Below are 26884 nucleotides of genomic sequence, written 5' to 3'. Positions count from 1 at the left end.
TGGGATTTATTTACCTTCTATAATTGAAACTTTGTTGTCATCACTGGAGCTGAGAGCCGAGAGGCTCCTGCTCGCTCCAGCTCTGAGGCCACGGCCTGCTGAAAGCAGGTATCTGGGGTTTGTTTACCTTCTATTATGAAACTTTGTTGCTTTCGGAGCTCAGAGCCGGGCTGCGGCAGGTGGGGAACCTTGGCTTCCTCCATCACTGGAGCAAGCAAGCCTCCTGCTTGCTTCAGCTGCGTGGCTGCCGGCCGCCATCTTGGTTGAGTTAATTTGCATATCTCGCTGATTAGCCAATGGGAGGTGTAGCGAAGGTATGGTCAATTACCATGTTTGTCTATTATTAGATAGGATTGCCTTCTGCTCTACATTCTCATATCAAAGGATAATAATGAACACTAAGATAATAATAAACCTTCTTGAGTGGCAGACATTGCATTCAGCATTATCCTATTTGTAGCTCCTGACAATCATACAAAATAGGTTCAATTATTATCACCATTTTACAAATGAGGAAACTGAAACTTTTGAGAGCTTACATAGCTTACCCAGAGGTGGACTTGGTACTTGAACTGGGGAGATTCTTTGCTTACTTGATCATTGTAAAAGTGAAGGCTCAAGAAGACTTGAATAGCAGGATAAGATTCAGTCTTTCTAGGTTTGTTTCACAGCATAATGGTACAGGTTAGAACTATACAGAAGCTGGAGGGAATGAACAAATCTCAGATTTGCTTCAACTTCAGCTTTATTATGTTTCAGTTGCCCTGCTCTTCTTATGGAAGCCTGTTTTCCCTGGATTTGAAATGCCTCTTTTCAGTACCTTTCATTCGTACTTAACATCGTTGTAATCTATGTGACCAAGATCAAGTACTCTTTTCATAAAGTCTTTCTATATCATAAAACTCTCCCGATACCATTCATGTCTCTCTTGTAGCAGTTTATATTTGAACTTTACTTTGTAGTAGACATTGTGTATTAGGCTTAGTTTTTCCTACTAAATCAGTTTTTCCTACTAGATCAGAAGCTTTTCTCCTCATCTTCCTCCTCCTTTATTCTCCTTCTCTTCTTCCCTTGATATATAATAAACTTCTCATGTATATACCTGTGAAATCATCACAATTAAGATAGTGAACATTTCTTTCACCTCCAAAAGTTTTCTTTTGGTTTTTAAATGCCCATAGGAGTTACTTCATTTATTTTTTTCTTGCATAACTCAACAAGCTGATTTTATTTTATTTATTTACTTGAGGCCCGATGAATGAAATTCATGCAAGAGTAGGCCTTCCTTCCCCCAGCTGCCAGCACCAGCTTCCCTCTGGCACCCAGGACCCGGGCTTCCCTCTGGCCGCTGGCAGGTACCCCGGGACCCGGGCTTGCCTCGCAGCTCCGGCTTCATCTGGAAGGTCATCCAGAAGGACGTCTGGTCTAATGAGCATATTACACTTTTATTATTATAGATTTTTAACGTTAAATTTATTGGGGTGACATTGGTCGACGTGATAATATAGGTTTCAGGTATGAATTTCTGTGTTACAAGGTCTGTATATTGCACTGTGTGCCCAACACCCAAAGTCAAATCTTCTCCTGTGACCATATATTAGGACCTCCTTCTCCCCCAACCCCCTTTCCTCTGGCAACCACCACACTGTTGTGTTCATGGGTTTTAGTTTTATACCTCACATATGAGTGAAATCATATTATGGTTCTTAGCTTTTCCTGACTGACTTATTTCACTTAGCATAATATTCTCAAAGGTACATCCATGTTGTTGCAAATGGCAATATTTCATCCTTCCTTATGGCTGAGTAGTATTCCATTGTGATGTACCACCACAGTTTTTTAATCCAGTCCTCTATCACTGGATGTCTTGGTTACTGTGAGTAATGCCGCAATGAACATAGGGGTGCATGTATCTTTGCAAATACATGATTTGGAGTTTTTTAGGTATATACCCAGGAGAAGGATTGCTGGGTCGTATGGTAACTCTATTCTTAATTTTTTGAGGAATCGCCAGATTGCTTTCTGTAGTGGTTGTAGCAGTCTACATTCCCACCAGCAGTGAATGAGGTTTCCCTTTATTCCACAACCTCTTCAACACTTGTTATTGCTTGTCTTGTATGGCCACTCACAGGTATGAGGTGGTATCTCGTAGTTTTGATTTGCATTTCCCTAATTGCTAGTGAGATTGAACATCTTTTCATATATCTATTGATTGTTCATATATCTTCTTGGGAGAGGTGTAGATTCAAAGCAATCCTGAGGAAAAAAAGAACGAAGCTGGAGGTATCACGCTGCCTGACTTCAAATTATACTGCATAGCTACAGTAATCAAAACAACATGGTATTGGCAGAGAAACAGACTGTATATCAATGGAACAGAATAAAGAGTCCAGCTATAAAACCACATGTATATGGACAGATAATTTTTGACATAGGAGCCAGAAACACAATGGAGTAAAGATAGTCTCTTTACTAAATGGTGCTGGGAAAATTGGAAAGCCACACGCAAAGGAATGAAACTAGATTACAGTTTGTCCTCATGTACCAAAATCAATTCAAAATGAATCAAAGACCTAAATATAAGATCTGAAACAATAAGTTACATAGAAGAAAATATAGGTACCAAACTTATGGACCTTGGTCATAGAGAACATTTAATGAACTTGACCCCAAAGGCAAAGGAAGTAAAGGCAAAAATAAATGAATGGGACTAGATCAAACTAAAAAGCTTCTGCACAGCAAAAGAAACTGACAACAAAACAGAGAGGCAGCCAATCAGATGGGAGATGATATTTGCAAACAGTAGCTCCAGCAAAGGTTTAATATACAAAATATACAAAAGCTTTCTTAGAACCTTTGCAATCCATCTTCTCTCCAATCCTGCCCCAGTGTAGCCACATGATCTGATTTCTGTCACTGTAAGTTGTTTTACATTTTCTGTAATTTTATATTAATACTAGAGGCCTGACCTGTGGGGATCGGGCCAAAACCGGCTCTCCAACATCTTCTGAGAGGTCCTGGATTGCGAGAGGGCGGTTTTCGGGTGACGCACCCCGGAATCGGGCTCCCTCCTCTCTGGTTCCAGGTGCATCACCACAGCTTGGCAGCTCCTGTGTTGAGTGTCTGCTCCCTGGTGGTCATTGCGTGTCATAGCTACCAGTCAGATGGTCAGACGGCTGCTTAGGCTTTTATATATATAAATGCTCATATGGTATGCATTATTTTTGGTTTTGTTGAATTCATAATAATTTTGAGATTTATCTTTGTACATATTAGTGATTCATTTCTTTTTATTGCTGTGTAGAATTCCATTGTATGGACAAACCACATTTTAAAAATTCATTTACTTATTGATGGACATTTAGGTAATTTCCAGTTTTTGACTATTGTAAATCAAGCTGTTAACCTTTGTGCATAAGTGTTTGTACAGGCATATGGTTTTATTTTAAGTTGGGTAAATACTTGAGAGTGAATATTTAACTTTTTAAGAAACTGCCAAATAGTTTCAAAGTGGATGTATCAACTTATATTCCCCACCCAAGGGTATGACAGATCTTTTTTTTTTTCACATCTTCACCATCACTTGGTATTATCTGTCTCTCAACCTTTAGCCACTTAAATTAGTGTTTGGTGATATCTTGTGTTTCTTTTGCAATAGAGATGTTGAACTTTTTTTTTTCTTTTTGTGCTTACTGGCCTTTTGTATATGTTTTGTGAAATGTCTGTTCAGATCTTTGCTTTTATTTTCATTTTGGTTTGTTTGTCAAGTTATTATTGTATTGTTAGCATTCTTTATATATTCCAGTTACAAGATTTTGTCTGATATATGTGTTGTGAATATTTTATCTCTGTCTGTTGCTTGCCATTTCATTTTCTTAACTATATCCTTTGAAGAACAGACTTTTAAATTTTGACGAAATACAACTTGTTGATTATTTTCATAATTTATAGTTTTTGTGTACTAAGAATCTGTTGCCTATCTCATGCTAAGAGATTTTTCTCCTATATTTTCTTCTGTGTTTTGCACTTTTAGGTTTTATTTTTAAGTTTGTGATTCAACTTGAGTTAATTTTTGTGTATGGTGTGAGTTAGCGTTGAAGCTATTTTCTTTTTTCCTAAATGGATATCTCATTGTTCCACCCCTTATTGAAAAGACATTTATTTGCCCATTGAATTGACTTAGCAATTACCAGCTTCTTAAATTTACATTTAGGTTTTATTGCTACCTCAAGTTCAGATATTTTTTTGTTGTTACTTGAAGTGAATGAGATGATTAAATTTGCATTGTTCTTGCTAGATCATAGGAAAGTGGTGATAAATTTCTCCTGATAATAAGAATTAGATTTTTAACTGACTTATTGTTCTCCAGTTCAATCTGATCTTTTATTTTTAGGTGTTATACATAATATTGCATTACTTCGAGAGGTAATAATCAACTCACGCTTTATAAAAGGAGACATCAACACTAAATTTCTTTCTGATGTATATCCTGATGGCTTTAAAGGTTTGTATGCATTGAAGTATTTTAATATTAAAGTTATTATTTTTTACTTATTGTAATGTATACTTTTTTCTATTTTGAAATTAAGGCCTTTGGCCTATATTATACTTGATTTATTAACATACTTAGAATATCCTAGACTATTGACAGTTATGATTTTGAGTATTCATGAGTAATTCACAAATGTGTAATCTATAATTTTGTTGAGTAAAGAATTAAACTATGTGGAATGTGTACTAGTACAGTTTTGAAGCAAACATATAGCCAGAGAATTAGCTTACCTGATTTTCTGATTTCTGCAAGTCAGAAGAGTTCTGCAGGAACTGTTCTTTAATAATTAAACACTATATGTGTATGAAAATTAGCACTGAAAATTTAAGAATACCAGTTGCTACTCCTGTTAATAAAAATGAAGATGTCTAAGAAGATGATGGTTTGTATTCTGAAAAAAATTGGTTTTGAGTAAAATAATGAGTGGAATGTGAAATTTAGTACTGCAAAGTTATCAGTGAGTGTTTTCAAGTAGTAGGAAAATTGCTCATCAAGTTAGAGACAGAGAAAACCATTTAGTGAGCATTAAAAACATAGTTAAATGATATTAAGAAAGGACATGACTTACATGAGACTTAATAGAAATGTTATTCATGTGAAAGCAAGAAGCCTCTACATATATTTCTAATGAACTTAGGGATATACGAAAATTAGATATTCTCTCACAAATATCGTGTTCTTTATATCCATTTAAAGTCTTTTACTAGATAAAATTTCTCAATCATTTTAGAAAATGTATTTAGATTGAGGTCAACTTCATGTAGTTGAACTATCGAATACATTTACAAAGCAATTTCTTACCTCAGAATTTACAGTACTGTATTTTCATAAGACTAAATGGAGATTATTGTTTTGATTGTTCTTTCCAAAACTTTAATGCTACAGGGTTTTATCATTAGTACCAAGAGAAATGGGGAATGTTTTTTATTTGGGAACTGAAATAAGACTAATGAATCATCAGTCGTTTTCCTGAACTTTTAAATTTTTGTAAATATAAAATACAGTCTTAATATATTACAGTTTTATATTTGCATGATTATTTCATTATTTCATGCTATCATGAAGTTAGGAACCACTTATGTTATTGCTTTTTATTGTATCCCTAGCAACTACACAAATTCTAGGTTCAATCAGGATTTTCAGATGTTTTTGTGTCTGCCTGGTGAATGCATCTGTGGAGGTGATATGACATGAAACAGTAGGCAGAAGAAACAGCAGGACAATACTTCAGGGAACCTTTCAAACAGGCATATTGTATGTGTGTATGGATTCTTATAAATGCACACTTTACATATGTGTCTCTATATATATGCATGTATGACATAGAGAAGAAAATGGGGAATTAAAATTTCTAATTGGAGTTTACTCTGTGCTGTACATGTAACAGTAATGTTCCAAATTCTTAAGGGAACTCAGATATTTACCTAGAACCTAATATTAAAATTTTTTGTGATAAACTTAATATATTACATTGTGTTTTTTTTGGTAGGAAATTATCAGCACTGTCACAATAATTGTGTTTATTATGCTTATGCAGAATTTTTAAATTCTTATAAGTTATTAGAATGGCCTTCAGCAATTTTTAACCTCAGCTTTCATTTTACATGTGAGGAAGCCAAAGCAGAGAGATCAGGGCTAGAAAACCAGTAATATGCTAAAACCAGACATTGAATTTAGAGCTTTCAGCTTTTCTTTAGTGCTCATTCAGCTTTGGAAGGATTCAAAGTCATAAATCACAGAAGTTTCAGAGTATGCTGTATGTTGTCATATTGCCTGTAAGGACTTTGAAGTACATACCTATATTTACCATTCTTCATGTCTACCTCTTATTTTCTCATGTGATTTTCATGTCAGTTCTTTCTTCTCTGAATGGCTACTATCTCTTGTTCTTTATCTTCAGCTTACTCCCCCCCCCCCCCCATTTTTCTCTAGAGCAGGTCTTAAATGTATTAAACTGTGTCATTTTGATTGTTTGATATATGTGCCTGAAAGAGCAGCAGGAAGTGGCAACTGAAGTTAATCCAGGATCTTCTCCATATGTTTGAGGCAGGGTCACTTTGCCCCTTTGGGATTACCCATCTGCTTCCCATCTGTCCAGCTATCATAGGCCTATGCATAGGCAAGTGCCTATTTTTATAACTGCATAGAAATTTTTTATGATAGGTGTTTACTATCCCAAGTTTATTTGTAGACTAGGACAGTGTTCCTAAAGGTTCCTAGATTGAACTTTGAAATGATTGTGAGTAAGTTTTAAAAATAGGATACACAAGAATTTGTTCTTCATGTCAGCTAATTTTATTCTATTGTTGCAAAGCTATTTTCCTTTGATTAAAAAAATAAATGGAAATGGGGATGAAGGTATTTTGATTCTGAAATAAAGAAAAAATGAGAAAGTATTTTAAGACCTATAATTTCTGTTGTCCTGTAGTGAACATTTTGGATTTATTTCTCTGCTGCATTACTACACTGAAATCGCCAGCCTCATCAAAAGAAATGATCAAAATCACCTGAAAAGTTGCAAAATTTTTATAGACATTTGATTCAGTATAAGAAAAATACCTTTAATTATACTTCTCCCCCCCCCCCCTGAATTTAGTCAAGGATTTCTTTACCTTTAAGAGTGGTACTATGATATATGGACTGAAGTGTGGCCTTTAAAGATCCAGTCATTAAAATTATTTCAACAAATAATAGATGTAAGCTCTAGAAGAAATTCAAAGACAAATAATACATTTTTCGTGCTCTTGAGCTTACATCACAAGAGAAATAAACATGTAAAGAACTAATTACAGGATAGACTAAAATAAGTGCTAAGTAAAGATATAAGCAAAGTATCTTAGTAGAGGCAAAAGAAACCAATTCTGATTTAGGGAATCAAAGCTGGCTTCAAGGACAAGGTAGCATTTAGACTGTTGAAACACCTTTCCAAGGACTCTATTCCGTAGGCTCCAGGGCTGCCAAACGCCTTGAGAGAACCACTGTGCACATCTCCTCCTAATCCATCCTTTTTGATGTAATGTTGATAGTTTGAAATTAGCCCAGGAGAAAGCATTTACAATGAGGATGCTGCATGCTGGGGCTTTCCCTGCCCTTCAGTTTCATGAAGCTCCTCCACATAGAAAATTGTGCTGCAGATCTGGAAAGTATCGGCGTTCTAATGGTGAATACTTTTAGTCATTGCTATTTTAAATGATTTTTTAAAACATAATGTTTGAATTGCCTCATTTCTTTCAAATGAATTTAAATAACTATCCGAGTGTTTTTTCTTTTATGAATTTTACAAGTAGCATCTTGTTGATGATTCAGCATTCAAATTGCCTACACTGTACCATTTAATACTCTACTATCTGTGTATAGTACTGTGGCAAATAATAGTGTTTGAAATTGTGGTGAAATGAAACTCGAAAGGGACATTTTAACCTGCAGACCCTGGAATATAGAATCCTGCCTTGACTCACACACTTTTTGAGGAATTGTGCAAATAGAGATTTCCCTGCTGCACAAGACTCAGCCAGACCAAGGAGCCTTCCTAAGCCTTGTTAGGCTAGACCACTGTCCCCAGGTCCACTCTATTATGCTAGGAACTAAAGAGGGGAAGGAGAGAGATTGGTGGGCTGGTTGGTTGGGATTCAAACCCTGACTGCATGCAAGAGTATCACACCTTTATTTTCCGTTAATACTTCACACTACAAAACATGCCCTACCCAATGTCCTTGACCAGCCACACTCCTTTTCTACTTTTCCTTTATCCTCTACTTAGACGTTAAATTTGGGATGAGGAGTGATAAGGAGAAGCAGATGTGAAGAGCCTTAAGTATGGTTTTCCTAGAGATCTGAGTATGGTTTTTATTTGTAATTGTTTTGTTCTGTACCTGCTTAATATTCCTTTTTCCTTTCTTTTAGAAATTAGACTATAAACTTCTAGTTAGCAGGATTTTTTGTCTCATTTGAATAATATTGCTCCCTCCCATTTCGCCTGCAGGCTCCAGTGTCTGGAATAATACTAGCTCCATAAGAGATGCTGGATAGTATACTTGTTTGAATGATTCATAATTCTAAAAAATAGAAGCATAGATGTTGACATTATGTATTTGATTGATTGCTTGATTGATTTCCCTCAGGACACAAGTTAACAGAGAGTGAGAGAAACCAGTTATTGGCAATAGCATCATCATTGTTTGTGGCATCCCAATTAAGAGCACAACATTTTCAAGAACATGAAAATTCAAGGTATGTTAGATCATTTAAAACAGAAGACATGAACAGAAAAATATTAATGATCTAAAAGACAGGAAATTACTAATAAAAGATCTAACTAATCTCAATTCTAGACGTTCTTATGAGTGTTTGAAGTATAATAAAGTTACAGTGCTTAAAAATTGCTTCAATTTAGTTCAAATGAATTTTTTAAATTCAAAAAGAAAAAGGATGTTTGCCTCTTTAATTTGGACTTTATTAGAGGTAAGAAAATACTCTGAAAACTTACAGGAAGACTGTTCAAGTAATTTGTATTTATTATTTCTGTTTTATTACTTTGTTAATCTTTTCTGTTTGTTTTGTTAATCCTCACCCGAAGATATTTTTCCATTGATTTTTAGAGCAAGTGGAAGGGAGGGGTAGAGACACAGAGAGAGAAACATTGATGTGAGAGAAACACATCAATTAGTTGCCTCCTGCACTCACGGGATCAAATCTGCAACCCAGGTACATACCCTTGACCAGGTGAGAGCTGACGCTCTATCCACTGAGTCAAACCGGCTAAGGCATACTTTGTTAATCTTGATAAAAGTTTTGAGAAGTGTTATAGTAATGAAATTTAGGATAAATCTTAGTAATTTCAAAAATATAAATATGAGCCCGGCCAGTGTTCTCAGTGGTTCAGCTCAACCTATGAACCAGGAGGTCACGGTTCAATTCCTGCTCAGGGCACATGCCTGGATTGCTGGCTTCATCCCCAGTATGGGGTGTGCAGGAGGCAGCCGATCAATGATTCTCTCTCATCATTGATGTTTCTATCTCTCTCTTTGCCCTTCAGAAGACACCACCAAGAAAATTATAAAACAAGATAGCAAATGGCAGAATGTATTCAGAGTTATCTAATAAAGGACTTGACTATATAATATGTAAATAATTGTTACGATTCAATGGTAAGCCAAACAACCCAATTAAAAGATTTTGGCCTAGATTCTTTATTAAAGAATTTATATCAATGGCAAGTAAGTTCATGAAAAGATGTCCAACATCATCAATCATTAGATGAATCCCAGTTAGAACCCCAATACTATACTACCACACAGCATTGGAATAATTTACATTAAGTGAGTGGTTAAATAAATGTATAACCATGCAATAGAATACTGGTTAACAATAAAAAAGAATGAAGTATGTTATACATGCATCAACATACATAAATCTAAAAATAAAATCATGCTAAGAAAAAGAAATCAGCTAAAGACGACTACATGTGTTTTCATTTATTTGAAATTTCTAGGAAAGGCAAAAGTGTAAAGACAAAGATCAGTGGTTGCCTGGGTGTGGATGTTGATGTCACAGAATTACATCTGTATACAGTCAGTGCCCCAAGCCATAACCCAATAGCTATTCCTATTTCACCATCATCCCAGAATCCTCCTGCCTTGCTACTACTGATGAACTCATTACACGTTAGAAGTTCCAAAAAATTATACCAATAAAATACATAGGCTAGAGCTTAGTTATGTAGATACTTGTGCACATGTTACCTGTATAACAAGCAATTATTTTATTTTTGGTTAGTTTATTTTTCTACTGAACTTATCATCTATTTAGTATGCCAGTTTATTGTAAAATTGGTACCCATAACAACAGAGACCTATACCATCTAGATAAATATACTGGCTTTTTTGTTGTTGTTGTTAATCCCCACCCAAAGATATTTTTTTCACTTTTATTTTTTTTTGTCCCAGAGTAAATGGGAGAGAAGAGGGGGAGGGGTGAGGGGAGGGGAAAGGGAAAGGAAGGGGAGGGAGAGAGACATCAATATGAGAAAGACACATTGATTAGTTGCCTCATGCACTCTTGGGATCAAATCTGCAACCCAGGTACGTACCCTTGAGACCGGGAATCGAACCCATGTGCAGGCCAACACTCTAATCACTGAGCCATGCCAGCCAGGGCTATATTGATCTTTTGACAAAGTATAATCTTGTGTAGACAGAGTGACTTTATTTTTGCTTGTTCACAGAAGAGGTCCCTGATAGCAAAGCTGATGTAAGGTGGTGGTATCCTCACATTTTGGCTTCAGAATCATGTTTTCATTATTGGCTTGGGAGTCGAGTCTAGTGTTAGCCTCCAGGTGTGGCTACATATTGCTCTGTCATGGGTGTGCTCATGTAATGTTTATGCTTCCAAACCCAGTGGCCTGCAGCCCTTCCTTTGTGTTGCTTGTTTTGGCTACTGATTTTATTTTCCCAATTTCTCTATGGGTTTCACTCTTTCATCATTTATGACTTGGAAAAAGACATTAATAGTACGTACCCACAGTATTTGGATGGTAAAAAGATAGCAGTGCATTTTAGAAAAAAAGGTTAATGTGAGAAACAATAGCAATTTTTCTTACGATGACTGTAAATAAATTTGGTGAGCATAATTAAGGTTTTACATAAATATATGCTGACTTACCATGGTATTATTTTTCTTTTTAACTATCCTGTTCTTAAACACTTTTATTGACAGAAATGCATCATTAAAAGTTGTGTTAAGCAATCATTTCATGTTACTTGAAGCTAAGACGATTTTGTTGGCATTGTGGTTTGGTATAATAATTTGTTTCACTAACAGTTAATGATTGCAGGAAAAAATAGTAAGGAAAACAATTTTGCCCCTTTCAGTAATCTTTTATTTAGTTTTGCTTAAAAAAGCCTATTTCCCTGAGGGCCAAATACTGCTCAGTCAAGATTCACTTTTCTAAGCTAGGCCTTGCCCTTGCTTTACTCCTCTGCTTTACTCTAGCCAGCGGTTCTCAACCTGTGGGTCGCGACCCCTAAGACCATCGGAAAACACATATATAATTACATATTGTTTTTGTGATTAATCACTATGCTTTAGTTATGTTCAATTTGTAACAATGAAATTGGGGGTCACCACAACGTGAGGAACTGTATTAAAGGGTCGCGGCATTAGGAAGGTTGAGAACCACTGCGTCTAGTCCGCCTCGGCCATCCCAAGCTTCTCAGGTACAGTGAGTGCCGCTCTGCCCTCTGTAGGTGTCTCTGCTTCCTCCTTCCCCATTAGTATTTCTGCATCTGTTGCTTTCTTTCCTTAAGTTTTGTAACTGCAGATTGCCCTGCAGCCTTTCTTATGATTTGGCAGTTAAACTTTCTAATTCCATGATTTAATCTTCCTATTAAACTATCTGACTCGTTTATCACTTCTAGGGAGAGCCAGGGCCTCTTTCCTGGTGGTAGACTGTCTGGTGGCCAAATCTCTTCGCTAGTAGAGGGCTGTTTTGCATTCCTTTGCACGGTGTGAGAATTTGGCAGGAGTTGTGGCTCAGACTAAGGCCTTTACTCCCTTTTAGATGTCAGTCCTGGGGGTTAAGCCATGCTGAGGTGCATGTGGGAAGTTTATGTTTTCATCTATTTTAAGGTATTTGAAAGTAAATGTTGATGCAGGTATATAGTATATAATTAGATTTTGTTGGCTTCTTTTTACTTGTTTGCTTCCTTTTCTTCCTTTACCTTTTACACCATTCCCCAGAGGATGTATTCAAAACCCTAAACATCTTAATCATCAATATTTAACTTTTTAATCCATTTGGAATTAATTTATGTGTATGTTATGAAACGAGTTTCATTTTTGTGATTTGGAAGTTTATTTATAAAATATTTCAACCTTACCCCTTCTACCCAAAGTAGTATTTCTTTATAATTCCAAGGATGGCAAGAAAGAAATTTTTGTCTTAGGCCCGTGGTCAGCAAACCGCTGCTCGCGAGCCACATGCGGCTCTTTGGCCCCTTGAGTGTGGCTCTTCCACAAAATACCACGTGCGGGCGCACACGTACAGTGCGATTGAAACTTCGTGGCCCATGCGCAGAAGTTGGTATTTTGTGGAAGAGCCGCACTCAAGGGGCCAAAGAGCCGCATGTGGCTTGCGAGCCGTGGTTTGCCGAGCCGTGGTTTGCTGACCACTGTTTAGGCAGTTTGGACCATATAACAAATTACCATAGACTGGGTGGCTTAAATAACAAATATTTACTTTTCACAACTCTGGAGGCTGGAGTTCAAGATCAGGTGCCAGCAGGGTCAGGTTTTGGTGAGGGCTCTGTTGGAAGCTGCAAAAACCCTACTTGTATCTTCACATGGTGAAAGAGGGCAAGCTAACTCTCTGGCCTCTTAGAGGGGCACCACTCATGAGTGCTCCACCCTTGTTACCTAATTACTCCCTAAACTCCCTTTTCCAAATACTGTAACCTTGGGCATTATATTTCAACATATAAATTTGGGGGGACACAAGCATTCAGTAGCAGTGAGTGTGTGCTCTCAGAGTGCGTGACCTCCTCTCCCCCTCCATCTCTTCCCTTTCCCCCCCTCTCTCACCACCCACTCTCTTCTCTCTTTCTGCTTCCCTCCTTTCCTTTACCCTCTCCTCTTCTTTTCCCTCTCTTTCTCAATTGTGTAACTTGCATGCACACACACAACACATACAAATGAGTAGATGTGTGTATGTTAAATAAATACATTCGGTGGTTCTTTTGGCTCCTTCACCTGAAATTTCACAATGGTTGATGTGTTGCAATGGAACCAGCATTGAGATGTCAAGAGTCAGGATTTTGGTCCCAGTGCCACTACCAAGTATTAAGGTGGAACAAGCCTTTGTGCAAATGTTTCAACTTCTGACTCCAGTTTCCACCTCTGAGAAATGGCACTGTTGGATTGAACAATTCCTGAAATTTTTTTCAGCTCAGCTCCTATTTGAATTGCATGAGGCAGACACTTTTACTTTCTGGTTTCTACTTTAGCCTTCTTTTTCTCTCTTGGTATTTGAGCAGAGGTTAAAGACTCAAGAAAAGGAACACTTCACTATGGGCTACGGTTATGCTGATGAAAATATTTCCGCCTGAAAGGTTTAAAAATGCAGCATTCACTTTGTGGAGGATTACTCTGGGTGTATGGAGTCTGTGTGTAATCACCACTTTGAGCTCATACTTTGTAGAACATATCAAGTATCTTGACTGGCTACAGAGCCTGTCATCAGTTTAACTCTTTTAGTCACAGTAGCATAATGGGAAATTATATTCACTTGAATAGCAGTTGTTGTGTCTACATTTGTATTGCATTTTCTTTCCTCATCTGGCTTCCTGATAAAATGGAGAATCAATATTTTAGTGACTTTTACCTGACAGATGCAATTATCTGTGTGTTGGGTTGTTTTTTTTTCTGTTAAAAAAGTGTCCTTTCCTGGTTTTAGATTTATAATTCATTTACCCATTCTTAAGTTTTCAATTAGAAGAAAAAGTTTAAGGTTTTGAAATATGACTTTAATCATTGAAAGATATAATTGGAAAAGAAACAAAGAATAGCTATATGAAAACAATTCCCAAGTAAAGGCAAGTATTTTTATAGTTACATATTGGCTCTTTTACTTAAATGTCTCTGAATTTAAAAAGATATATCAAATTATTAACACATTTTCACCGTCTGTGACACTAAAACGCAACTTTTATATTATACTTGTTTCATATTTGTTCTCAAGTTAGCTGCTTCATTATAGCAATTAAGTTGATGTTTTAATAACGGACTGTATAATGAAAAATAGTACTTAGGACATATATTCACAAACATACATAGTCATACTATGCCTCTGGAAATATCTACTTTCACTTGAGCAATAAATTCACTAAAAGTAGCAAAAGGGGAGAAAACATCAATTTAGTTAATTTCCTTTATGCTTGCCTTACTTTTAGTATCTCTGTTATGATATTTTCATTTATTTAATTAGACCGTCCTGGATGATTTAGAAATTTATGTGAGATTAAGCACAAAATGTTGATTAAGTTGATGAAATGTCATATTTATAATTTTTTGCTAAATATTACATTTTAAAATATATCTCTTTAATTCTACGATAAGAGCTGAATGGAAGACAAAATAGCCTCATTATTGCAAGAGAATTTCTCTGTTCCCTGCAATGACTCCAAAAGCTCTTGCACACTTCATCAGTATTATTGTAATTCTTTGGCTGCAGGATATTTGGCAGCTGTTGCACCCCACTGGCAAATCCTATTCATACTTCTTTCCCATTCACCATTGCCATTGGAGAATTGATTTCTCTCTCCTCTACTCTAACCTTTCCCAATTCATTTTGGATTGTTCAATGTGAAACATTTTAATTTCATATCATACAGCTATTCAGCTCACAATCCCTTTTTTAACCTGTCACCAGGGTAACAGCATAGCATGCTTTCTTTAGGCAATCAAGTTTTTATTTCACATGCTTAATGTTGCATTAAATGTTTGCATTTTGTTTAACCCCCTTAAATACTTTGAACTCTGGATATGTTTTGCAGGATAATGAAATTCTTGATTTTTGAATCAAAACTAAATCGACACTATCAATACATTCAGAAAAATGTCAAATGATTAATTTATATAATTCAAAGATTAGTATTAAAATCCAAGTTAGCTGATCTGTGTAAGGAAATCTTCTGTAGACAGTGGAAGAATATTTATATATTTGTATATGTAGCCCTGTTCCAAAAAAGGACTTAAAGGCGGTTTAAAGAGATTTGTCAGTGAGATAAGTAAAAATTTAAAAGAGTAATGGAATTAGCAAGTGGAAAAATTACATCTTTTAAAGACATTTCTTGATTTTTCAGTGTAATGCTTTTTTCTCATTTGTGTGTATACCATAATGATTTATGTCTTTGATTTAAGATGAAGTAATGTACTATTGTGTGGTTGAGAGTCTCTTCTAGGAGATGGATTTGGGCATTGTGTTTATCTATTTAGTACTACCTTTTCCTTAAAATAATTAATTAAATTAAAATGATAGATTACACTAGATGAAATGCATATATTTAGATCTTGATTCTTTTAATTGAGTATATTTAAATTTCTATTTATACTGGTACTTTTTCATCTTTATCCCAAATAATAGTTTCAGTGAAATTTGTTCTGTGAATAAATTTTAAGAATTTGGGATATTCTAAGAAATATAAAAAATGCATAAGAAAAGGAACAGCAGAGACTAGTAACCTAGGTTATTTGAAAGCATTATCATTTTAGAAGATATTAGCATAGTAGTTGTTTAAATATCCTAATATACTATTATACAATCCCACATTAGTGTATAGGATAAACTCTGAATTAAGTTGCCCATTTTTATAAAACCATCTTTTTATTTTACCTTTTTTTGAAACTTTTAAAAGTATATATATATATATATATCAATTCTCTGATCCTTGATTTAGTGTTCTTTGTAATTTCTGGTTCTCTACAGTGTGTTGGACTAATTCTTATTTTGAGTGCTCATATGAAACTAATAGTCCTGGATCTAGATAGCATTGGTCTACATGACTAATGTTCTTACCATCTATTTTACAAAGGTCACTTTCTTTTAGTCGAGTAAATTCCTGAATATACAGTTTAATGATGACGGTTTTTTACCTACAGAGTTAGTTATTAGATCACTCCAAAAATAACAAATAGCACTCCGTATTGTAAGATGCTTGGGCTTAGAATAATGGCAAAACAGTTCCTATCCTTTAGGAGGCTTAGGGTAGAATGGTGTAAGAAGACATTACAAAGATAATTATCAACTCTGAAGATTGTTAGAGGAAAAGGCAAAGTTGTTGTCCTGGTGAGGAAAAGGAATATCATTTGCAGGTTTGTCACATTATTAAAATGTCCAGTTTTTGATAAAAAGTTACAAGACATGCAAAGAAACATTAAATGTATGGCCCATTCACAAGATAAAAAGTAAATAGAAACTGTCCAGGAGGAGCCCCAAATGTTTTGCACATTATTCAGTGACATTGGCCTCTTAAAAACATGTGCAAAGGGCTAAAGAAAACCAGATATAAAGAATTAAAGGACAGCATGGGAATCATGTATTGTAAAATAGAAAATAGCAATAAAAAGGTAGAAATGACTGAAAAAAAGCAAATAGAAATTCCAGAGATGAAAATACAGTGCCTGTAATGAAAAGTATACTACAGGGACTCATCAGCAGATTTGAGCTGACAGCAAAAATAATCAGCAAATTTGAAGGTATGTCAGTTGATTTATTCAGAAAGAAAAATGTACAGAGCCTCAGAGACCTGTAGGAAACAATCAGTGCATCAACTATACATGCTGTGAGTCCCAGAAGGAGAATAGAAGACAAAGCAACAGAAAGAATATTTAAAGAAATCATGGCTGAAAATTCCAAATTTATGAAAAACATTCATTTGCACCATGAAGAAGCTTGGAAAACTCCAAGTAGGATAAGTCCAAAGAAATCCACACCTACATACATCAAAGTTAAACTGTCAAAAACAAGAATCTTAAAAGCAAGAGAAAAATAGCTCATCATGTCAAAGGGATCCTCAATAAGATTTTCACATTTTACCAGATAGCATAGAGCCCAGAAGAGAATGGGTTACATATATAAAGTACTGCGGGCAGAGGTTGGGGGCAGGGAATGTCAATCAAAAATTCTATATCCAGCAAAAATATCTCTTCACAATGGAGTAGACCAGCGGTTCTCAACCTGTGGGTCGCGACCCCTTTGGGGGTCGAACGACCCTTTCACAGGGGTCGCCTAAGACCATCGGAAAACACATATATAATTACATATTGTTTTTGTGATTAATCACTATGCTTTAATTATGTTCAATTTGTAACAATAAAATTGGGAGTCACCACAACATAAGGAACTGTATTAAAGGGTCGCGGCATTAGGAAGGTTGAGAACCACTGCAGTAGACATTAAGAAGTACCCAGGTAAACAAAACCTGAGTAAATTTGTTGCTAGCTGTTCTACCGCTCAAGAAATATGAAAGGGCCCTGCCTCACTTTGTTGGAGTGTCATCATGTACACCAAAAGATGACTGGTTTGATTTCAGGTCAGGGCACATACCCAGGTTGCTGGTTTGATTCCTTGTCAGGGCGTGTGTGGGAGGCAACCAATGGATGTTTCTTCTCACATTGATGTTTCTCTCCTCCCTTCTTCTCTCTAAAATCAATTTAAAAAATATGAAAGAATGTACTTCAGGGTGAAATGAAAGGACATTCAACAGAAGCATGGGTAATAAAGAGCACTGGTAAAGATTACTACATTAGTAAATATAAAATATAGTATAAATATTTTTTTGTTTTGTAGCATCTTTTTTCTGATATAATTTAAAGACAATAATTCAATAATTATAAATCTAAAGCATATAATATATACAGTTATTCATTGTATGACAATACAAAGATAAAGGCAGAGGAAATGGAGCTATACTGAAGCAATTAAACTAGCATTAATTCAAACTAGAGTGTTTAAAGATAAGGTGCTAATTGTAATCCTCAGGTTAACCACTAAGAAGGTTGCTTTACAAAATAGTAAATGAAACGTTAAGTGAATTAAAATGGTACACTAGAAAATATCTATTTAAGAAAAGAAGGCATTAATAGAGGGAGTTGAAGAACAAAAAGATAATGACATATAGAAAGAAAAATAAAAATAGCAAATGTAAATCCAACCTGAAGAGTAATTATATTAAGTGTAAATAGATTAAGCACTCTAATCTAGGACAGATATTGGTAGAATGGATAAAAAACAAGATCAAAGTATATGCTTTCTACAGTAGATACAGTTTAGATTTAAAGACATAGGTTTAAAGGGAAATTATAGAAATATTTACCAGACAAATATTGTATTTATACTAATATTACTAATACTACTGTCAGACAAAATTTTTTATGACAAAGTTGTTACTAGAGACAAGTAGGTATATTTAATAATGATAAAAGTGTCAACCCATCAGAAAGTTGTAACAGTTATGAACATACAGTAAATCCTCACTTAATGTCTTGGTAGATTCTTGAAATGACATAACAAAACCAGTTTTCCTTAGACTGATTTAAACAAGAGTTAAGTTCCTATGACATATTTCTGGTCACAGTAACATTAGCACATTTCTAAGTAAATACCCAATATACTTTTAATATTAAACTTTGAAATAAATGTGAGGTATACATATATTTTGGAAAGATTAAGAAACAAGATAATTATTTTCCAACTGGCTTATTCCAATTCAGGGTTGTGGTTGGCAAGTCTATTTGGGCAGCTCAGGTTTCAAGACGGTAATCAACCATGAACAGGATCCTATCCTTTGTAGAGTGTGCTCCTATACACTCACACTCACTCTGATTGGGACAATTTAGACACACCAATTCACCTCATGTGCACATCTTGGGGATGTGGGAGGAAACTGGAATCCTTTGAGAAAACTCACACAGACATGGGGAAAACGTGCAGACTTCACACAGACAGTGGCCCCAGCTGGGAATCATTTATTTTCATCAACATTATAACAAAATGACCTTAAATGAAATATTATTCAAGAACCTGCTGTATATGTACCCAATTACAGTTTTCAAATATATGATCCAAAACTGAAATTTCAAAAAGGAGAAATTGACACTTTGATAATAGATGAAGATTTTATTTTATTTTTTAAATTAAATCATTGTTGAAAGTATTTATTTTTTAAATTAAATCATTGTTGTTTTATTTTTCAAATTAAATCATTATTGTTGAAAGTATTGACCTCTTTTAGCCTGCCCCCACCCCCCACCCCAGGCCTGCACTACCCTATTGTCTGTGCCCATGAGTTATGTGTGTGTGTGTGTATCACACACACACACAAGTTCTTTGGTTGCTCTCTTCCCCACCCACCTACCCATCCACCCCCGTCTTCCCTTTGAGATTCCACAATCTGTTCCATGCTTTTATTTTTCTGGATATACTTTGTTCATCAGTTTATTTTGTTCATTAGATTCCACATATGAGTGTGATCATGTTATATTTGTCTTTCTCTAACTGGCTTATTTTACTTAGCATAATACTCTCTAGGTCCCTCCATGCCATCTCAAAGGGTAAGAGATCCTTCTTTTTTACTGCTGCATAGTATTCCATGGTGTAAATGTACCACAGCATTTTTATCCACTCATCTACTGATTGGCACAATTAGCTATTGTAAATTATGCTGCTATGAACATAGGGGTGCATACATTCTTTCTGATTGCCATTTCAGGTTTCTTAGGATATATTCCTAGAAGTGGAATCACTGGGTCAAAAGGCAGTTCCATTTTTAATTTTTTGAGTGAAACCAAAATCTCAGACATCTCTTGTAGCAATATGTTTACCGATACATCTCGTAGAGCAAGGGAAACTAAGGAGAAAATAAACAAATGGGACTATGTCAAAATAAAAAGCTTCTGCACATGTTTACAATGGGGGAAAAAGGTAACACCTGTAATACTTTCAACAATAAAGATAAATTAAAAGATAATATCAGGAATGTAAAAAGGCAACCTACAGAAAAGAAGAAAAAATACTTGCAAATCATATATTTGTTAGACTTTTTGTCTAGAATGTATAAAGAACTCATAAGTCAATAATAAAGACACCCAATTAAAAAAATGGGCAAAATATGTGAGTAGAAAAGTTTCCAAATAAGATATACAAATAGCCAACAAGTCCATGAAAAGATGCTCAACATCACTAGTCATTAGGAAAATGAAAATTCAAAACCACGGTGAGATACCACTTCACACCCACCAGGATGGCTATAATAAAAAAGATAGAAAATAACAGTGTTGGTAAGAATATACAGAAATTGGAGTCCTCAGACATTCCTGGAGGGATTTTTATGAGTAAAGTACTGCAAACCTGTAAGTAACTTGACAATTCCTCAAAATGTAAGACATTACAACATGACCCAGCTATTCCACTCCTAGATATATACCTAAAGGAAGTGAAATCATATGTCCACACAAATGTTGCATACAAATATTCATAGTGGCATTTTTCATAATAAGCCAAAAGTGGTAACAGCACTAAGGTCTATGAAATGCTCAATGGATATGTATAATATTCAATAAAACTTGGTATCTTTATAGAATGGAATATTACTCATTAATAAAAAATAAATGTAGCCATAGCCAGTTTGGCTCAGTGGATAGAGCATCGGCCCTTAGACTGAAGGGCCCCGGGTTCGATTTTGGTCAAGGGCACATACCTCGGTTGCAGGCTTAATCCCCTGGTCCGGGTGTGTGTGGGAGGCAACCAATCTGAATGTGTCTCTCTCACATCGATGTTTCTCTCTGTCTCTCCCCCTCCCTTCCACTCTCTCTAAAATCAATGGGCCCTAGCCGGTTTGGCTCAGTGGAAAGAGCTTCGGCCTGCGAACTGAAAGGTCCCAGGTTCAATTCCGGTCAAGGGCACATGCCCAGGTTGTGGGCTTGATCCCCAGTGGGGGACTTGCAGGAGGCAGCCATTCCATGATTCTCTATCATCATGGATGTTTCTATCTCTCTTTCTCCCTCTTCCTTCCTCTCTGAAATCAATAAAAATATATTTAAAAAAATAAAATCAATGGAAAAATATTCTCTGGTGAGGATTAATAATAAATATTGATACTTTATAGAATATGGATGAAATTTGAAAACATTATGCTAAGTGAAGTGTGCAGTCACAATAGACCAGAAATTTTATGATTCAATATATATGAAATGTCTAGAAATAAACAATTCTATAGAAATAGAAAATGCATTAGTGGTTGTGCAGAGCTACAGAAATTGGAGGGGGAATGTGGAGTGACTGCTAATTGGTCCAAAGTTTCCTTTTTTAGGATTATGAATTTATTTTTGAAACGCTTGCAGTGATAGGTACAAAATTCTGTGAATATACTAAAACCCATTGAATTGTACCCTGGGTTAAATTTGTGACATATGAATTTTATGTCAATGGGCTGTTTACAATTTTTTAAAGTTTGTATATGTTGTATATCTTCTCCAGAGTATATAATTGGAGGAGGGTTAGTTGGGAATAACTAACCCTCCGAAACTGCCATTTTTACAGGAACTGGGACTTCTCTGTGCTATTTTAACTTTTATGTTATATTCAAAGGCAGAGAAGAAAAGGGAAGAATACTGGTTCACGCATGTGTACTACTTCTACCTGCCAGAAGCTCTTTACAGCTCTACTTGCAAGGGTTATTTATGTCACTAAATTGGGAACAGTCATATAAATATAGTTTATAATTATGAGAAGAAATATTCTTAAATAAGACTCTATCATGCTAGAAGACATAATGATGTCTAATTTTAATTTCTAAAATTTGGACTTTAGTTATACCATTAAGGAAATAAATATAATCCATAATGATAAGTGAAAGAAGCCAGTCTGGAAAGGCTACATTTTTTATTATTCTAGCTGTGACATTCTTGAAAAGGCAAAACTATGGAAACAGTAAAGATCAGTGTTTGCAGTGGATTTGGGAGTGGGGGGAGGGAGGACAAGTTGAGTAGGTGGAGCATGGGATTTTTAGGGCAGTGAACTTACTCTATATGATATCTTAACGGTGGATTCATGTCATTATACGTTTGTTCAAACTTGTACAGCACAGAGTGAACCCTATATAAACTGTGGACTTCAGTTAATAATATTGTTATATACTAGTATATATATATATGAGCTGTCTGTACTTCTTGCTTAATTTTTCTGAAAACCTAAAACTTCTCTAAAAAATTAAGTCCATTAATTTAGAAAAAAACTGCTGAAGGTAAGACATTTTAAAGAAAATTAACAGTAAGACATTTAAAAGAAAATACGCCACAGAATAAATAATTCTGACAAAGGCTTTCTATCCAAAATAAATAACTCACCCAAATAAATAATAAAAATAAGGCCAACATCCTAATGAAAAATGGGCAAAAACTTGAAAAAAAATGGACAATAAACACTAATGTTGAGGTGCTTAACATTATTAGTCATAAGGAAAATGCACGGTAAACTATGATGAGATATGGTTTCTCAGCCACTAGCCTGGCTAGAAGTAGAAAGACTAACACCAAATGGTGGCAAGGATATGGAGCAAATTCCATTGCTAGTGGAAGTACAGATTTTTTTAGTGTTTTCTTTCTAGATTATTTTTTTACCCACGGGAAAACATATGTCCCCAAAAAAGACTTGTACAAAGAATGTTCATAAGAGCCCATAACTGGGAACAACCTAAATGCCTTCAACAGAAGGATGAACTGATGTGTGTTTGTACAATAGAGTACCATTCAGCAATAAAAACAGAATGGACTATTCAATATGAATGAGCCTCAGAAACATTATAATGGGCCCAGCCAGTGTTGTTCAGTGGTTGAGCATTGACCTATAAACCAGGAGGTCACAGTTCGATTCCCAGTCAGGGCACATGCCCGGCTTGTGGGCTTGGTCCCCATCATGGGACCTGCAGGAGGGAGCTGATCAGTGATTCTCATCATTGATGTTTCATCACTCTCTCCCTCTCCCTTCCTCTCTGAAATAAATAAAAATATATTCATAAAAAAACAAACAAAAAACCATTATATTGGGCAAAAAAACACACAAACCAAAACACCACTCATAAGAGTCCCATAGTTTTGGAGCCTGTTTATATGAAGCTTTAGTCTAATTCAGCGATTTTCAACCTTTTCCATCTCATGGTACATATAAACTAATTACTAAAATTCTGTGGCACACCAAAAAATATATTTTTTGCCAATCTGACAAAAAAATGTATATAATTTTGATTCATTGCCCTAACTGGTTTGGCTCAGTGGATAGAGCATCAGCCTGCAGACTGAAGGGTCCCAGGTTCGATTCCAGTCAAGGGCATGTACTTTGGTTGCGGGCACATCCCCAGTAGGGAATGTGCAGGAAGCAGCTAATCGATGTTTCTCTCTCATCGATGTTTCTAACTCTCTATCCCGCTCCCTTCCTCTCTGTAAAAAAATCAATAAAATATATATTTTTTTAAAAAATTGATTCATTCACACCGGATAGCTATAGTTGTATTGGCTATTGTCATTTTTTTATTTGACAGTCTAAAGGTAAAGAGGTCAGTGCCCCTGACTAAATAGTTATTGCATGTTTTAAAATTTATTGCAGCACACCATATATTGCTGCACACTGGTTGAAAATTGCTGGTCTAATTGATAGTTGAACTGTTTGGGGGAGGGGGCATTTCCACTGGAAAGGTAAGTGGTGGAACTTAAGATTTTGTGGATTTCTCTGTGTGTAAATTGTATATTCATATTAAAAAACAGGGTGGTTGAAATAATAGAATATTTCAGATAGTGCACCAAATTATAACAATGGTAAGTCTTTTTTAGCATTTTTGTGTCAAGCACTAGTCTAAGCATTACATTCCTTTATCTCATCTAATCAACATGTCAGGTATTTTTATTATCTTTGTCTTACTGATAAGGAAACTGAGACACAGGGAGGATAGTCACATAGCTTTTGCGGTCAGTGATCAGTCAGACACTAAGGACTGCGGGGTGACGGCTGTACAACATGGCCTTTCCTGACCAGTTGTGTCCAAAGTTTAAACTGAGAACCTTAAATTCTAATTGGTGGAAGAAGGGAATAGGGTGTGCATAATAGGAACATATATACAATTATGAGAACATCGTTATTCATTTCTAGATTCAGTTGCTATTTGCATAAAATTTGTAACGCTAATGACACCAACCTGGGTGTGTTCCCTATTTCTAGACACTATTTTGTGATATATGCTGTTCTACAAGGACATATATATTTGAATGTACACATTTTAAATTGTGTGCAGGCAGAATTCCATTCCTCCACTGTGACAATTTCTAGCTTTGAAGAGGTTCTCTGGAAATGCTGCTTTTATCTTTCTTCTGCAGTGATAAACTTTAATGTTAGAGTGTTGTAAGTTCTCACATAATAAGGCTTAGATTTTTGTTTGGTTTGGCAGTAGACTTCTGTTTAAAATTCCTTTAATCTGTTCATTCCGTGCTTTTTATATTCATTTTGATAGCTGATGGCTCTGTGAAGAACTGTGTATGAATTTATTGCACTAATAAAACTTGTATTTGTGACTCTTTCTCCATCCCAACTTGCTTAAAAGTGGGTTTTTCAGTGAATTGCTGAATTTTTGTCTTCTTTATATTTTTTTTCCTGGAGGAAATAAGAAACAATTCATATGCTACATCTAAAGTTTCATTAAAATTGCTTATGCCCTGTCTCAGGCATTTAAAGTGGGCCATCTGTCTAAACATCTCTCTCTTTTTTTTTCTGATCATTTCCTCGACTTATTCATGAGCCATGGGAGGGCTCCTTTGTAGTCTCCATGGAGCTGGTTCTGTCTACCCCCACTGAATACATCTATGTGCTTGCATAACATAGCTTTTCACCGTGCTGGAAATTCTCTGAACTTCGTTCAGATGAATGGCCCACTTTTCTGAAGGCCTTTTTCTTCCTGCAAAGATTTGTATGCAGAAGCTGACCTCTGTGGCTATGGAATGCAGCATATTATTCTTGATCATTTTACAGACCACCCACTGTGAAAGTTATGATGAAGGATTGCTTAATGATTCTTTGACCACTAACATTGTTTTAACTCAGTATTTCACTCCTAAATAGGTAACAGCATAGTTGAAACCAGCTTTTCTGAGTGTCTGATAATATGGTTTTGAGATGGTTATAATCCCGGCTAACTAAAGATCCTGATAGTTATGTTTACATAAAATCTGCTTTAAAAAAATGACATGTTATAACAGTGTATTTGCATTAGTACTTTTTTGATTAAAATATTTCAATAAGCTAAATGCATTAGCATTAACATTTATGAGAATCAACTGACAGTTTTTGTCATAAAATGTAGAAAAATTTGGTTTTATTGAGCATATTCTTTCTGGCTGGTTGATGATAATCAAAGTAGACAGGTCTGGGTGAGAGCTATTATTTGATTTGCTTTGTGAGTAGTTGTTTATGTGAATTCCTTTTCCCTTCTTTTTTGGGGGGGAGGTTGTGTTTTGAAGTAGTAGCTTAAATTATATCGGCTTTGCAAGTAACTAATAAGTTGTACAGATGAAATTTTTGATCAGGTGGTAGCTGTTTTCTCTTAGATACATACTTCAGGAAAGGTAGCTGGTTTCTGTGTGCTATTGCCATGAAGAGCTGCATGAAGCTCCATGAGTTTTTCCTCTTCTTTTCAGAGTCATTTATAAAAATCTTCTCTGAGACTAGTTTGGATTTATTAGATAAATGTAATTCTTTTTTGAAATTTGAAATATAACTTTACATAATAATTACCATTATAAACAGTAGAATTGCTATCAATCGTTGTTAGTATAGTTTCATAATTTTGCAGAAATAGAGCATATGTCCTTTTAGGTTGGTATGTGTTATTATTTTTATTTATAGTGTATTATAGTTTATTGGTATTTATATTGGACATACATGCCCAATCCCATCCATTCTATTTAAAAACAAAAGTACTTTGAAATGAATGTAAAGCCAGAAGGACTCTTAGCAAATTTTGTTTGTGGAAGATCAAATTCATAAAGAGATTCCACATTGATGATCTTTACTTGGTAGCTCAAGGTTTTACATTCACAATGGAACCTCTTTCCTGTATTTTACTAACATGTCACCTTAAAAGAAATTTTTAGAAAAGTGCCACTTCAGGGCTTTTGTGCTGAGAAGAAACAACAGTTTTCCTCTGTTATCACCCTCCCCCCACCCAACTTTGCTCTGATCCATATTTTATAATTGTGGAAATTTGTGTTCAAAAGGATTGACTGAGTTCCTGGGGACATTGCTAGGAAGAGAATGGGCTGAGATGAGACCTCAGCATTTTAACTCAAGAGCCTGTGCTGCAAGTTCCCTCTTGGGGAGGTTATAACATATACGAAACAGATGTGGGTCAAAATAAAAGAATGGGAAAATAAATAGTAGTTAGGTTCCGAAGAGAGGCAACTCCATCTCCCCACCAGCTGTAAGATCACTTTCTGTGGGAAAATGCTTTCTGGGTTCCAACAGGATGTCAAGATCAACAACTTCCTTACTCCTCTGGAAACAGGCTTGTTGCATCATAACTAAAAAGTGTCTCCACATTTACTTGAAAGAATTACCTCCATTAGGCCACTAAATTATGAAAATATCAAGCATATAATATAGATTAAGTGCAAGGAAGATGACTGAAGTGTGTACTATAATTAGGGAACAGTTTATGAGAAATTCTTTTAGAAAATCTGTTTGAGAAGCAGAGAGAGGAATTCAGTTTCCTTAAAGCAGTGGTTCTCAACCTGTGGGTC

General features: G+C 35.4%; 1 protein-coding gene across 4 annotated transcripts in view; it reads left to right on the top strand.

Annotated features, from left to right (window-relative positions):
• PCCA (propionyl CoA carboxylase, alpha polypeptide) overlaps window positions 1-26884 on the top strand; it is a 335923-nt gene that overhangs the window by 180715 nt on the left and 128324 nt on the right. For all 4 annotated transcript variants that reach the window (XM_005856400.2, XM_014536081.1, XM_014536076.1 and 1 more), the window contains 2 exons: window positions 4394-4504; window positions 8674-8782. In XM_005856400.2, coding sequence (XP_005856462.1) covers window positions 4394-4504; window positions 8674-8782 — 220 coding nt within the window. The remainder of the gene's footprint in view (window positions 1-4393; window positions 4505-8673; window positions 8783-26884) is intronic.

This window comes from Myotis brandtii, unplaced genomic scaffold (assembly GCF_000412655.1).
Source record: "Myotis brandtii unplaced genomic scaffold, ASM41265v1 scaffold1028, whole genome shotgun sequence".
Taxonomy (NCBI): Eukaryota; Metazoa; Chordata; class Mammalia; order Chiroptera; family Vespertilionidae; genus Myotis; species Myotis brandtii.
This window is presented reverse-complemented; position numbering and strand designations above follow the sequence as displayed.